The sequence below is a fragment of the Ranitomeya variabilis genome, chromosome 6, assembly GCF_051348905.1.
Source record: "Ranitomeya variabilis isolate aRanVar5 chromosome 6, aRanVar5.hap1, whole genome shotgun sequence".
Classification (NCBI taxonomy): Eukaryota; Metazoa; Chordata; class Amphibia; order Anura; family Dendrobatidae; genus Ranitomeya; species Ranitomeya variabilis.
In genome coordinates this window covers 25,858,648-25,874,343 of record NC_135237.1, presented here as the reverse complement: position 1 = coordinate 25,874,343, position 15,696 = coordinate 25,858,648, and the positions used below count along the sequence as shown (strand labels likewise).

Here is a 15,696-nt window from a genome sequence, read left to right as displayed (position 1 = left end):
GAGGGGCAACACCCAAAAACACGTGTCTGCAAATTGAGGGTCTGGTTTGGCTTTTATCCTTAGTCATGTGACCAGGCTCGCTAAAGGGTCGATAATGTCTTTTAGGATTGCTACTTCCAAAAGGGGGCGCTAGAGTTCGAACCCTCTTCCTCTCTTATTCTCCAGTCACATCCAGAGCTGCATTCTGAATTCTGCACTACCTCCCTGTTATTAGTGACCTCAGATCTTTTTTTTTCTCTGCTTTCCTTAGATTTGGCGCGTTGAGAGCAGCGGACGAGTCCCTGTAGACCCCGGGACATATGGACAGTTTTTTGGAGGAGACTGTTACATTATTCTCTACACTTACCCCAAAGGACAGATCATATACACCTGGTGAGCTGAGGTGTCTCTTAGGGTAATGTACGGCGGATTAACCAGCATTAAAGGGATGTTCTCGTCTTATAAAGTGATGCTTTAAGATCAGCGGGGGTCCGACCTCTGACCTGTGCGGTACTTTTCTTAGCAGTAAGATGCTGCAATACTACAAAAAGTATGTCGCCGGCGAGTACGGACCAGTCCGCAAGCCGATGGTGCAGCGCTCATACGAGTGTCACTGTCTTTTTAAAGAGGGGATGCTGAGAATCCACCCCCCTTGGATTTAAGATGCATCGCCCAATGCTTGATAACCCCTTTAATGTCCATAGTCCTGATGGTCTAGGGCAGTAGAGGGGTTTATAATACTGTATTCCCTGGTGGACTAGGGCAAAAAATGAGGAACACAACCTGGTGGTCTATTTTAAGGATATATAGAGAGTGTATATATTTAATTTTCTGGAAGTCTAAGGTACAATAGAGACAATCTAGAGTACATAAGAGAGTGAATATTATGTTCCCTGGTGGTCTAGAGTAAAATAGGGGATTGATATTTATTGATTTCGGGAATATAACGGATTAAATATTTTAATCCCTGCTTGTTTAGGGAATATGTGTGAAAAATACTATGTTCCTTGGTGGCCTAGATTAAAACAGGAGATGTTGGTCTTGGATATATAAAGGATGAAATATTTGGATCCCTGGTGGTTTAGTGTATGTGAGTGAGGAAATACCATGTGTCCTGGTGCTCTAGAGTAAAATAGAGGCTGTGTACCCGGAGGCGTAGGCTACGTAATGGTTAATACGGCATTCTTTCTTATCTTACAATATTGTGTTCCCTGGTGGACTGGTGTAAATAGGAGAGTTAGTACCTGTGGATTAAGGGTATAGGAAGGAGTTTCTATTTTGTCCCCTGGTGGTCTAAGGTAAAATTGAGATTTGATACCTGATGATCTGATATAAATTAGGGAGTCCAGGATAACATGGAGGTTTTATGTTTTAGATTGACGGTTTTCAGTAAATTCATAACTTGTTCCCTGCTGGTCTGGAGTAAAACACCTGGTACCTGGGATACAAGTGGATTAGTGTTCTATTCTCTGGTGGTCTCGGGGAGCTCTTACCTGGTTCTCTGCTATTGGGGGCAACTGACGCCACTTAGCTCAATCAGTTGTTTTTGTCCTGATGCTCCATAACATGATGTCAGTCTGATTCTCTGTCTTTACTCCTCTGCAGGCAAGGAGCGAAGGCCACGAGGGACGAGCTGACCACCTCCGCCTTTCTGACAGTGCAGCTGGACCGCTCTCTGGGGGGACAAGCAGTCCAGGTCTGTCAGTGTTACACTCCTGTACAATTACACAACGTCCTGCTACTAGACAGATGTATAAGACAGAGGCCAGAACACGGCAGAAGACCCCGGAAACCAGGCGAAATGTGTGCAGAGCTAAATGTTACTCCTGGCATAGAACTTACTGTGTACAGCGAGTGCAGCTCTGGAGGATAATACAGGATGTAACTCAGGATCAGTAATGTAATGTATGTACACAGTGACTGCACCAGCAGAATAGTGAGTGCAGCTCTGGAGTATAATACAGGATGTAACTCAGGATCAGTAATGTAATGTATGTACACAGTGACTGCACCAGCAGAATAGTGAGTGCAGCTCTGGAGTATAATACAGGATGTAACTCAGGATCAGTAATGTAATGTATGTACACAGTGACTGCACCAGCAGAATAGTGAGTGCAGCTCTGGGGTATAATACAGGAGGTAACTCAGGATCAGTAATGTAATGTATGTACACAGTGACTGCACCAGCAGAATAGTGAGTGCAGCTCTGGGGTATAATACAGGAGATAACTCAGGATCAGTAATGCAATGTATGTACACAGTGACTGCACCAGCAGAATAGTGAGTGCAGCTCTGGGGTATAATACAGGAGATAACTCAGGATCAGTAATGTAATGTATGTACACAGTGACTGCACCAGCAGAATAGTGAGTGCAGCTCTGGGGTATAATACAGGAGGTAACTCAGGATCAGTAATGTAATGTATGTACACAGTGACTGCACCAGCAGAATAGTTAGTGCAGCTCTGGAGTATAATACAGGATGTAACTCAGGATCAGTAATGTAATGTATGTACACAGTGACTGCACCAGCAGAATAGTGAGTGCAGCTCTGGGGTATAATACAGGATGTAACTAGGGATCAGTAATGTAATGTATGTACACAATGACTGCACCAGCAGAATAGTGAGTGCAGCTCTGGGGTATAATACAGGAGATAACTCAGGATCAGTAATGCAATGTATGTACACAGTGACTGCACCAGCAGAATAGTGAGTGCAGCTCTGGAGTATAATACAGGGTGTAACTCAGGATTAGGGCCCCTTTCCACTTGCGAGGAAAATGGACGCGTGCATTCCGATAAAAAATCGGATTGCACTCGGACCAATGTTATTTAATAGGTTTCTTTTCATTTGCGATTTTTTTCTCAGCCGAAATCGGACTGAGAAAAAAATCGCAGCATGCTGCGTATTGCTGCGATTCTCGGACGAGACTCGCCAATGCAAGTCAATGGGTGCGAGAAAAAAATCGCACAGCACTCGCACCATGCGAGTTCTGTCCAATTTTTACGCACCAGTGTCCTTTGAAAAGCCGGCAATTCAGTGCGGTGTACAGTAAAATCACACTGACAGGTTAGAATAGAGAAGATATATACACATAGAATAGGTATATATACATATATATATGTCAGTGAGACACCTATATATGTATATTTATATTTAATGCAGCGCTAGATAGCTTAAAAGCCGCTAATTCAATTGCCGGCTTTTTCCTTCTCCTTCACAAACCCGACATGATATGAGACATGGTTTACCTACAGTAAACCATCTCATATCCCTTTTTTATTACATATTCCTCTTCACTAATGTAACAAGTGTCTGTGTGCACAATTTGGGGGCTCTAGCTATTAAATTAAAGGGTTAAATGGCGGAAAAAATTGGCGTGGGCTCCCGGGCAATTTTCTCCGCCAGAATGGTAAAGCCAGTGACTGAGGGCAAATATTAATAGCCAGGAGAGGGTCCATGGTTATTGGCCCCCCTGGCTACAAACATCTGCCCCCAGCCACCCCAGAAAAGGCACATCTGGAAGATGCGCCTATTCTGGCACTTGGCCACTCTCTTCCCACTCCCTGTAGCGGTGGGATATGGGGTAATGAAGGGTTAATGCCACCTTGCTATTGTAAGGTGACATTAAGCCAGATTAATAATGGAGAGGCGGCAATTATGACACCTATCCATTATTAATCCAATTGTATGAAAGGGTTAAAAAACACACACATTATTATTAAAAAGTATTTTAATGAAATAAACACACAGGTTGTTTTAGTATTTTATTGCTCTCTCAATCCATCTGGAACACCCTCGCTTGGCAAAATAATAAACCCACAAGATACATACCCTCGGATGAACCGTCACGTCCCACGAAGTAAATCCATCTGAAGGGGTTAACTCAATTTACAGGCAGGAGCTGTGCTAAAGCACTCGCTCGTGCCTGTAACCCCGTGGAATGAAGGAAAGCTGGGTGATCTGTACTTACATTGAGTTGCGGTGAGGCGCCCTCTGGTGGATGAACTCATATGAACTCGAGCGTGGGAACTTTTCCAAGGCTGCAGTTCATGAGAACATCCACCAGAGGGCGCCTCACCGCAACTCAATGTAAGTTAGATCACTCAGATTTCCTTCATTACCCGGGCTTACAGGCACGAGCGAGTGCTTTAGCACAGCTCCTGCCTGTAAATTGAGTTAACCCCTTCAGATGGATTTACTTCATGGGACGTGATGGTTCATCAGAGGGTATGTATATTGTGGGTTTATTATTTTGCCAAGCGAGGGTGTTCCTGATGGATTGAGAGAGCAATAAAATACTAAAACAACCGCTGTGTTTATTTCATTAAAATACTTTTAAATCATGTGTGTGTGTGTTTTTTAACCCTTTCATACAATTGGATTAATAATGGATAGGTGACATAATTGACGCCTCTCCATTATTAATCTGGCTTAATGTCCCCTTACAATAGCAAGGTGGCATTAACCCTTCATTACCCCATATCCCACCGCTACACGGGAGTGGGAAGAGAGTGGCCAAGTGCCAGAATAGGCGCATCTTCCAGATGTGCCTTTTCTGGGGTGGCTGGGGGCAGATGTTTGTAGCCAGGGGGGGGGCCAATAACCGTGGACCCTCTCCTGGCTATTAATATCTGCCCTCAGTCACTGGCTTTACCGCTCTGGCGGAGAAAATTGCGCGGGAGCCCACGCCAATTTTTTCCGCCATTTAACCCTTTATTTTAGCAGCTACAGCGCCCAAATTTTGCACATACACACTACTAACATTAGTAGTGTGGAATATGCAAAAAAAGGGATATGAGATGGTTTACTGTATGTAACCATGTCTCATATCCTGTCGGGTTTGTGAAGGAGAAATGAAAAACCGGCAATTGAATTAGAGGCTTTAATGCTATCTAGCGCTGCATTAAATATAAATATACATATATAGGTGTCTCACTGACATGTATATATGTATATATACACATTCTATGTGCATATATCTACTCTATTCTAACCTGTCAGTGTGATTTTACTGTACATGGCGCTGAATTGCCGGCTTTTCAAAGGACACCGGTGCGTAAAAATCGGACAGCAATACGGATGTCATACTGATGTCATACGGATGGTGCGATTAAAAAATCGCATGGCACTCGCATAACACTCGCATGACACTCGCATGACAATCGCATACGTTCCATCCGTTTTTTCAGTCCAGATTACGGACCGTTTTTTATCTCGCAAGTGGAAAGGGGCCCTTAATAATATAATATACGTGCACAGTGACTGATTTTATGCAGCTTGCATTTATGTATATGAAATAGTGAGGAAATATAGACATGCAGTATTGTTGTAATAATAAATTGTCCAATAATAAAGGAATTGTGCAGGATTAGGAAATCATATTTGTTAGACCAAAACACAGCGCCGCTCCACATTATCAAACCATTCATTTCAATGATGAACTCGTGGACAGTTGAGGTTCTATCTTTGGGCTTGGGGTACAGTTGAACTCTAAGTTACTGAATGTGGCTGAAATCTATATCCACCAGTAGGGACCAGTAAGTGCCGGATCTTACCAGTAAGGCTACTTTCACACTAGCGTCGGGAAAGACCCGTCGCTGTGCGTCGGGCCGACGTTCCCGACGCTAGCGTGGTCTCCGCCGCACAACGGGGGCAGCGGATGTATTTTTCCAACGCATCCGCTGCCCCATTGTGAGGTGCGGGGAAGTGCGGGGAGGTGGGGGCGGAGTTCCGGCCGCGCATGCGCGGTCGGAGAAAGCGGACCGTCGGGAGCAAAAAACGTTACATGTAAGGTTTTTTTCTCCCGACGGTCCGCTAACACACGCCCAAGCGTCGCAAAACGGACGCGACGTTTGGCAATGCGTCGCAAATGCGTCGCTAATGTTAGTCTATGACGAAAAAACGTATCCAGCAAGAACTTTTGCTGGATGCGTATTTTCGGCAAAACGACGCATTTGCGACGTATTGCAGTTAACGCTAGTGTGAAAGTAACCTAACACTTCATTGTGGCCACAAACTCAGCTGCTTATTTGCTTCTATGGGCAGGTGTGGTTCATCATGAGGAAGAGCATTGAGCGACTGTACCATAAAGTGGCCATTTTGTTTTATTATTGTTGACTATTTTACAACTTTTTTTCTACTTTGTAAAAGTTGACGAGCAGCACATCAGTCATTCCCTCCTCTTCAAAACCATAAACTTGGTGGTTGGTTGAAACTGATTTTATGCATGCAGTACAGAGATTCACCACTAGATGTCCCACTTGTTCCGCTTCGGTTCGGCTCACTCCTTTTTTTGATCTTTATCAATACTGTAATATTTCCACATGCTTCTATTGTAAAAACATATGTATAAAAAAACAACTTTTTTTTAGGGCTTGTATACACATGGTGTAGGTGCCGGGCAAATCCACAGTATAACACAGTGGCATCAAATTTAATAAGATCAACTTCTTGTAGAAAGAAAAAACAAAAAAAAACAACAGAAACTGACCCGGTTTGCAGATTTAGAATCTGTAGGATGTCAAATTGTGCTGCTGATTTCTGCCCTTTTACAAACCCACATTAAAATTAATGATAATAGATTCACACACTTTATGCTTATTGTCGTTTTTAATTTTTCTTATATTTTAACAATTTTTTTTTTTTACAAACCAAATTTTTTTACACATCAAGATATGTGTGCAAATTTTATTTTTAGCAATTAACAAAAAGTAAAGTGAATGAACAAAAAGTGAAATCTAAATTCAATATTTGGTGACTGCCCTTTGCCTTCATCAGTTCTTCTGATTTCTTGTCACTTGCACACAGTTATTGTAAATCTGGAGCCTCTGTCACTCCAGTTCTATTCTCCTCCTGGCTCCAGTACTGAGTCCGTCAGTCAAGTAAGAGGAGACGGCAATAGAGCTGGAGTGACAAAAGCTTCAGATCTACCATAGCTCTTCAGCCTTACTTGCAAATCAATTAAAATGCTGATTTCTCAGTAATGGAGGAGCGGGCATGCCTTGCAAAGATACTGCTGGACTTGTCTATGATGGAGCTATATATTCAGATAAATAGTTTGGAGTGGGAAATCCTGCTGATAGATCCACGTTAATGACAGTGCCTGTATGCTTGAGGTCGCTGTTCGGCTGCAGGACAAATTTAACGCCTCCTGATGGTATTACATGATGGATAAGTACCTGCCTGGATTTCTCAGCATTGACACCATTCTGGCCAGACTTTCCCGAACAGTAGACTGGTGTAATTGGGTCCCATTGGTTGCATCCAATTCTGAGCTGATGGCACTGCTGGACATCTTCCATTTGAAGAGAAGTAATCATGATGTGTCTTTCATCCGCTGCACTAAGTTTCCTTGGCCAACCCATGCATCTACTGTCCTCAAAGTTGCCCTTTACTTGCAGCTTCTTCAACTTAACTTGAACAGTACATCTTGAAACTGAGAAATCTTTCCCTGGAAGAGACCTTGCTGATGCAGTATAACTACCTTACGTTTTGATGCTGCATTCAGTCTTGCTATAGTGTATGACCTGCAACATGAAACTGTCTTCCACACCCTCACCTTTGTAGCACAGTTCTGCTGTTCCTCACCCAGTCTTAAGCCTCCTACACCATTGTTTCTGTGCCTGCATTTCAACCTTCATACATTATGATCATTACATTGCTAATTTTTTAAAAAGAAAAACTGAACTATCACCTGGTCATAAATCTTCAGCCCCTTTGCTCGGTATTGGGTAAAGCCCCTTTTGAGCTAGTGCAGCCATGAGTCTTCTTGGGAATGATGCCACAAGTTTTTCACCCCTGGATTTGGGGATCATCGGCCATCCTTCCTTGCAGATCCTCTCCAGTTCCGTCAGGTTGGATGGTGAACGTTGGTGGACGCCATTTTCAGGTCTCTCCAGAGATACTCAGTTGGGTTTAGGTCAGGGCTCTGGCTGGGCCAGTCAGGAATGGTCACAGAGTTGTTCTGAAGCCACAACTTTGTTATTTTAGCTGTGTGCTTATGGTCATTGTCTTGTTGGAAGGTGAACCTTTGGCCAAGTCTGAGGTCCAGAGCACTCGGGAAGAGGTTTTCATCCAGGATATCTCTGTATTTGGCCGCATTCATGTTCAGCCTGTTGTGAATTCTGTTTTTGGGCTCCCTCTGGTGGTTACTGGTGGTACTGGCTGACTTTTGTCTTGCACCTGTTCCCATCAGGAAACTGGGAGTTTCCTATTTAGTCTGGCTTCTCAGTCATTCTAGTGCCGGCAATCAATGTTACCAGAGCACCTCTGTTGCTTGCTACCTGCTCCAAGTCTGCAATTCAGCTAAGTTGGATCTTTGGCTTTTTTTGTGTTTGTTTGTCCAGCATGCATTTATATTTCTCTTGCTGCTGGAAGCTCTAGTGATCTGAAATTACTACTCCGGTGTCATGAGTTGATAACGGAGTTAAAGTAATTTCAGGATGGCTGTTTAGGGTTTTGAGGTGACCGCGAAGTCCTCTTTTGTATTTTCTGCTATCTAGTCAGAGGGCCTCTCTTTGCTGAATCTATATTCATACTGCGTACGTGTTTTCCTCTTACCTAACCGTTATTATATGTGGGGGGCTACTATCACTTTTGGGGTTTCCCTGGAGGCAAGCCAGGTCTGTGTATTCCTCTACTAGGGGGTAACTAGATCTCCGGCTGGTGCGAGGTGTCTAGGGATAATCGTAGGCACACCCCCTGGCTACTATTAGTTGCGTGTTAGGTTCAGCGTCGCGGTCATCTGAGATTCCATCATTCCTAGAGCTAGTCCGTTTTTGCCTGAGTCCCTGCCATTGGGAACCATGACAGTATTGCCGGCCATAAATGTATTAAAGGTATTGGCTGAAGAAAGAGAGAAAAGAAGAAGTTTCTGACACTTTTTTTTTTTTTTTTTACTCAGAAGTTCTGTCTAGCCATAATTGCAATCTGCTGCTTTTTTCTCTCCTCTTAACCCCTGAATGGCTCAGATCTCAGCTGTTGAGAAATGGATATCCAGAGTTTAGCTACAGGCCTGAGTGCTCTTGCTTCTAAGGTTCAAAATATCCAAGACTATGTTATACATGCTCCTATGTCAGAACCCAAGATTCCTATACCTGAGTTCTTTTCTGGAGATAGATCTCGTTTTTTGAATTTTAAGCACAATTGTAAATTGTATCTTTCTCTGAGATCTCGCTCCGCTGGAGACTCCGCTCAGCAGGTTAAAATTGTGATTTCCTTGTTGCGGGGTGACCCCCAGAATTGGGCATTTGCATTGGCACCAGGGGATCCTGCGCTGCTCAATGTGGATGCGTTTTTTCTGGCACTGGGGTTGCTCTATGAGGAACCTAATTTGGAGATTCAGGCTGAAAAGGCCTTGATAGCCCTCTCTCAAGGGCATGATGAAGCTGAAATATATTGTCAAAAATTTCGAAAATGGTCTGTGCTTACTCAGTGGAATGAGTGCGCCCTGGCGGCGAATTTCAGAGAAGGTCTCTCTGACGCCGTTAAAGATGTCATGGTGGGGTTTCCTACGCCCACAGGTCTGAATGAATCCATGACTATGGCTATTCAGATTGATCGGCGTTTACGGGAGCGCAAACCTGTGCACCATTTGGCGGTGTCTTCTGAGCAGACACCGGAGATTATGCAATGTGATAGAATTCTGTCCAGAAGTGAACGGCAGAATTATAGGCATAAAAATGGGTTGTGCTTCTACTGTGGTGATTCTGCTCATGTTATATCAGCATGCTCTAAACGCACAAAAAAGGTTGATAAGTCTTTTGCAATTGGCACTTTACAGTCTAAGTTTATTTTGTCTGTAACTTTGATCTGTTCATTATCATCTATTACTGTGGATGCCTATGTGGATTCTGGCGCTTCCTTGAGTCTTATGGATTTGTCCTTTGCCAGATGCTGTGGGTTTAGCCTAGAGCCTTTGGAAGTTCCTATCCCTCTGAAGGGTATCGACTCCACACCATTGGCTAGGAATAAACCACAATACTGGACACAAGTGACTATGTGTATGACTCCTGACCATCGGGAGGTGATTCGCTTCCTTGTGTTGCATAACTTGCATGATGTCTTAGTGCTTGGATTGCCATGGTTGCAAACTCATAATCCAGTCCTTGACTGGAAAACAATGTCTGTGTTAAGCTGGGGATGTCAGGGGGCTCATGGGGAAGTACCTTTGGTTTCCATTGCTTCATCTACTCCCTCTGAAATTCCAGCATTTTTGTCTGACTATTGTGATGTTTTTGAGGAGCCCAAACTTAGTTCTCTCCCCCCTCACAGGGATTGTGATTGTGCTATAGACTTGATTCCGGGCAGCAAGTTTCCCAAGGGTCGTTTGTTTAATCTGTCTGTGCCTGAGCATGCTGCTATGCGGGAGTATATTAAGGAGTCCTTGGAAAAGGGACATATCCGTCCATCCTCATCCCCTTTAGGAGCAGGTTTTTTTTTCGTGGGTAAAAAAGATGGCTCCCTGAGGCCCTGTATTGATTATCGCCTGTTGAATAAGATTACAGTCAAATACCAGTATCCTTTGCCACTATTGACTGATTTATTTGCTCGTATTAAAGGGGCAAAGTGGTTCTCTAAGATTGATCTTCGGGGTGCGTATAATTTGGTGCGGATTAAACAGGGAGATGAGTGGAAAACTGCATTTAATACGCCCGAGGGCCATTTTGAGTATTTGGTAATGCCTTTTGGTCTTTCTAATGCTCCTTCAGTCTTTCAGTCCTTTATGCACGATATTTTCCGTAAATACCTGGATAAATTTATGATTGTGTATTTGGATGATATTTTGATTTTTTCGGATGACTGGGAGTCGCATGTTCAACAGGTTAGGAAGGTTTTTCAGGTTTTGCGGGCCAATTCTTTGTTTGTAAAGGGTTCAAAGTGTATTTTTGGGGTTCAGAAGATCTCCTTTTTGGGGTATATTTTTTCCCCTTCTTCTGTTGAGATGGATCCTGTCAAGGTTCGGGCTATTTGTGATTGGACGCAGCCTACTTCCCTGAAGAGTCTTCAGAAGTTCTTGGGCTTTGCTAATTTCTATCGTCGATTTATAACTGGGTTTTCAACTGTTGCTAAACCTCTGACTGATTTGACTAAGAAGGGTGCTGATGTTGCCAATTGGTCCTCTGCGGCTGTGGAGGCCTTTCGGGAGCTTAAGCGCCGCTTTTCTTCCGCCCCTGTGTTGCGCCAGCCTGATGTTTCGCTCCCTTTTCAGGTCGAGGTTGATGCTTCCGAGATTGGAGCGGGGGCGGTTTTGTCGCAGAGAAGTCCCAATTGCTCAGTGATGAGACCATGTGCATTCTTCTCTCGAAAGTTTTCGCCCGCCGAGCGAAATTATGATGTTGGTAATCGGGAGCTCTTGGCTATGAAGTGGGCATTTGAGGAGTGGCGTCATTGGCTTGAGGGTGCTAGACATCAGGTGGTGGTCTTGACTGATCACAAGAATCTGATTTACCTTGAGTCTGCCAGGCGTCTGAATCCTAGACAGGCGCGCTGGTCGTTGTTTTTCTCCCGGTTTAATTTTGTGGTTTCATACTTGCCGGGTTCAAAAAATGTGAAGGCAGATGCCCTTTCTAGGAGTTTTGAGCCTGACTCCTCTGGTGATTCTGAGCCTACGGGTATCCTTAAGGATGGGGTGATTTTGTCTGCTGTCTCCCCAGACTTGCGACGTGCTTTGCAGGAATTTCAGACTGATAGGCCTGATCGTTGTCCGCCTGGGAGACTGTTTGTTCCAGATGAATGGACCAGTAGAGTCATCTCGGAGGTTCATTCTTCTGTGTTGGCAGGTCACCCTGGAATTTTTGGTACCAGAGATTTGGTGGCCAGGTCCTTCTGGTGGCCTTCCCTGTCTCGGGATGTGCGTGCCTTTGTACAGTCTTGTGATGTTTGTGCTCGGGCCAAGCCTTGCTGTTCTCGGGCTAGTGGATTGTTGTTGTCCTTGCCTATTCCGAAGAGGCCGTGGACGCACATCTCTATGGACTTTATCTCGGACCTCCCGGTTTCTCAGAAAATGTCCGTCATTTGGGTGGTGTGTGACCGTTTTTCTAAGATGGTTCATTTGGTACCCTTGCCCAAATTGCCTTCTTCATCTGAGTTGGTTCCTTTATTTTTTCAGAATGTGGTTCGTTTACATGGTATCCCGGAAAACATCGTTTCTGACAGGGGGTCTCAATTTGTGTCTAGGTTCTGGCGAGCGTTCTGTGCCAGGATGGGCATTGATTTGTCTTTTTCGTCTGCATTCCATCCTCAGACTAATGGCCAGACGGAGCGAACTAATCAGACCTTGGAGACTTATTTGAGGTGTTTTGTGTCTGCTGATCAGGACGATTGGGTCGCCTTTTTGCCGTTGGCAGAGTTTGCCCTCAATAATCGGGCCAGTTCTGCCACTCTGGTTTCTCCTTTCTTTTGCAATTCAGGGTTTCACCCTCGTTTTTCATCTGGCCAGGTGGAATCTTCAGATTGCCCTGGAGTGGACACGGTGGTGGATAGACTGCACCGGATTTGGAGTCATTTGGTGGACAATTTGAAGTTGTCTCAGGAGAAGACTCAGCAGTTTGCTAATCGTCATCGTCGTGTGGGTCATCATCTCCGCGTTGGGGACTTGGTGTGGTTATCTTCTCGTTTTGTCCCTATGAAGCTCTCTTCTCCTAAGTTTAAACCTCGGTTCATAGGTCCTTATAAGATTTTGGAGATTCTTAATCCTGTATCTTTTCGTTTGGACCTACCAGCATCTTTCACTATTCATAATGTCTTCCATCGGTCGTTGTTGCGGAGGTACGAGGTACCGGTTGTTCCTTCTGTTGAGCCTCCTGCTCCTGTGCTGGTGGAGGGTGAATTGGAGTATGTTGTGGAGAAGATTTTGGACTCTCGCGTTTCCAGACGGAGACTTCAATATTTGGTTAAATGGAAGGGATACGGTCAGGAGGATAATTCTTGGGTGACTGCCTCCGATGTTCATGCCTCTGATTTGGTTCGCGCCTTTCATAGGGCGCATCCAGATCGCCCTGGTGGTTCTCATGAGGGTTCGGTGCCCCCTCCTTAAGGGGGGGGTACTGTTGTGAATTCTGTTTTTGGGGTCCCTCTGGTGGTTACTGGTGGTACTGGCTGACTTTTGTCTTGCACCTGTTCCCATCAGGAAACTGGGAGTTTCCTATTTAGTCTGGCTTCTCAGTCATTCTAGTGCCGGCAATCAATGTTACCAGAGCACCTCTGTTGCTTGCTACCTGCTCCAAGTCTGCAATTCAGCTAAGTTGGATCTTTGGCATTTTTTGTGTTTGTTTGTCCAGCATGCATTTATATTTCTCTTGCTGCTGGAAGCTCTAGTGATCTGAAATTACTACTCCGGTGTCATGAGTTGATAACGGAGTTAAAGTAATTTCAGGATGGCTGTTTAGGGTTTTGAGGTGACCGCGAAGTCCTCTTTTGTATTTTCTGCTATCTAGTCAGAGGGCCTCTCTTTGCTGAATCTATATTCATACTGCGTACGTGTTTTCCTCTTACCTAACCGTTATTATATGTGGGGGGCTACTATCACTTTTGGGGTTTCCCTGGAGGCAAGCCAGGTCTGTGTATTCCTCTACTAGGGGGTAACTAGATCTCCGGCTGGTGCGAGGTGTCTAGGGATAATCGTAGGCACACCCCCTGGCTACTATTAGTTGCGTGTTAGGTTCAGCGTCGCGGTCATCTGAGATTCCATCATTCCTAGAGCTAGTCCGTTTTTGCCTGAGTCCCTGCCATTGGGAACCATGACATCAGCCACAGTGATCTTGGGGTTCTTCTTTACCTCTCTCACCAAGGCTCTTCTCCCACGATTGCTCAGTTTGGCTGGACGGCAGGGTCTAGAAAGACTTCTGGTCGTCCCAAACTTCTTCCATTTAAGAATTATGGAGGCCACTGTACTCTTAGAATCCTTGAGTACTGCAGAAATTCTGTTATAGCCTTGACCAGATCTGTGCCCTGCCACAATTCTGTCTCTGAGCTTCTTGGCCAGTTCCTTTGACCTCATGATTCTCATCTGGTCTGACATTATTATTATTTATTTATATAGCACCATTGATTCCATGGTGCTGTACATGAGAAGGGGTTACATACAAATTACAGATATCACTTACAGTAATGAAACTAACAATTACAGACTGATACAGAGGGGAGAGGACCCTGCCCTTGCGGGCTTACACTCTACAGGATGGTGGGGAAGGAGACAGTAGGTCGAGGGTTGCAGCAGCTCCGGTGTTGGTGAGGCGGTAGCTCCAGTAGTGGTGAGGAGGCAGCGGGGTCAGTGCAGGCTGTAAGCTTTCCTGAAGAGTTGGGTTTTCAGGTTCCATCTGAAGGATCCGAATGTGGTTGATAGTCGGACGTGTTGGGGCAAAGAATTCCAGAGGATGAGGGATATTCGGGAGAAGTCTTCAAGGTGGTTGGGTGAGGAGCGAATAAGTGTGGAGGAGGTCTTGGGAGGACCGGAGATTATGTGAGGGAAGATATCGGGAGATTAGTTCAGAGATATATGGAGGAGACAGGTTATGGATGGCTTTGTAGGTCAGTATTAGTAATTTGAACTGAATACGCTGAGGGAATGGAAGCCAGTGAAGAGATTTGCAGAGGGGGGAAGAGGAGGAGTAGCGAGGAGAGAGATGAATTAGTCGGGCAGCAGAGTTAAGGATGGACTGGAGAGGTGCAAGGGTGTTAGCAGGGAAGCCGCAGAAAAGGATGTTGCAGTAGTCAAGGCGGGAGATGATGAGGGCATGCACAAGCATTTTAGTAGATTGACAGTTGAGGAAAGGATGGGTTCTGGAGATATTTTTGAGCTGGAGGCAACAGGAGGTGGAAAGAGCTTGGATGTGCGGTTTGAAGGACAGGAGAGTCAAGGGTTACTCCGAGGCAGCCGACTTCCGGTACAGGGGAAAGCGTGATGTCGTTAATTGTGATAGATAGGTCAGGTAAGGAAGATCTATGAGATGGAGGAAAGATGATGAGTTCAGATTTATCAACATTGAGTTTGAGGAAGCAAGAGGAGAAGAAGGAGGATATGGCTGATAGACACTCTGGGATTCTGGACAGCAGAGAGGTGACGTCTGGGCCAGAAAAGTAGATCTGAGTGTCATCAGCATACAGATGGTACTGGAAACCATGGGACTTTATGAGTTGTCCCAGGCCGAGTGTATAGATTGAGAAAAGTACGGGCCCTAGAACAGAGCCTTGGGGGACTCCAACAGAGGGTGGGATGAGGAGGTAGTGTGGGAGTGGGAGATGCATAATGTGCGGTTGGAAAGGTAAGAGGAGATCCAGGATAGGACGAGGTCTTTGATGCCAAAGGAGGAGAGATTCTGTAGTAGGAGGCAGTGCTCAACTGAGTCGAAAGCAGAGGACAGGTCTAGAAGGAGCAGTACAGAGTATTGTCCGTTTTGGCTGTAAGTAGCTCATTAGTGATTTTGGTCAGGGCAGTCTCAGTTGAGTGATGGGGGCCAAAACCAGATTGTAGATTGTCAAAGAGCAAATTAGATGAGAGGTGGGAGGAAAGTTCAGAGTGGACGTGCTGCTCCAGGAGTTTGGAAGCGAATGGGAGCAGCGATATTGGGCGATAGCTGGACATAGCAGTTGGATTGAGGGTTGGCTTTTTAAGGATAGGCGTGATTGTGGCATGTTAGAACGCAGAAGGGAAGGTGCCAGAAGTTAGTGATAGGTTGAGGAGGTGGTTTAGGGATGGGATAAGTGTGGTGGTG

The 15,696-nt window shown here is 45.0% G+C and overlaps 1 protein-coding gene across 1 annotated transcript in view; it reads left to right on the top strand.

Moving 5' to 3' along the window:
- SCIN (scinderin) overlaps window positions 1-15,696 on the top strand; it is a 112,549-nt gene that overhangs the window by 79,061 nt on the left and 17,792 nt on the right. Inside the window, exons 9-10 of the mRNA XM_077268085.1 lie at window positions 251-372; window positions 1,585-1,675. Coding sequence (XP_077124200.1) covers window positions 251-372; window positions 1,585-1,675 — 213 coding nt within the window. The remainder of the gene's footprint in view (window positions 1-250; window positions 373-1,584; window positions 1,676-15,696) is intronic.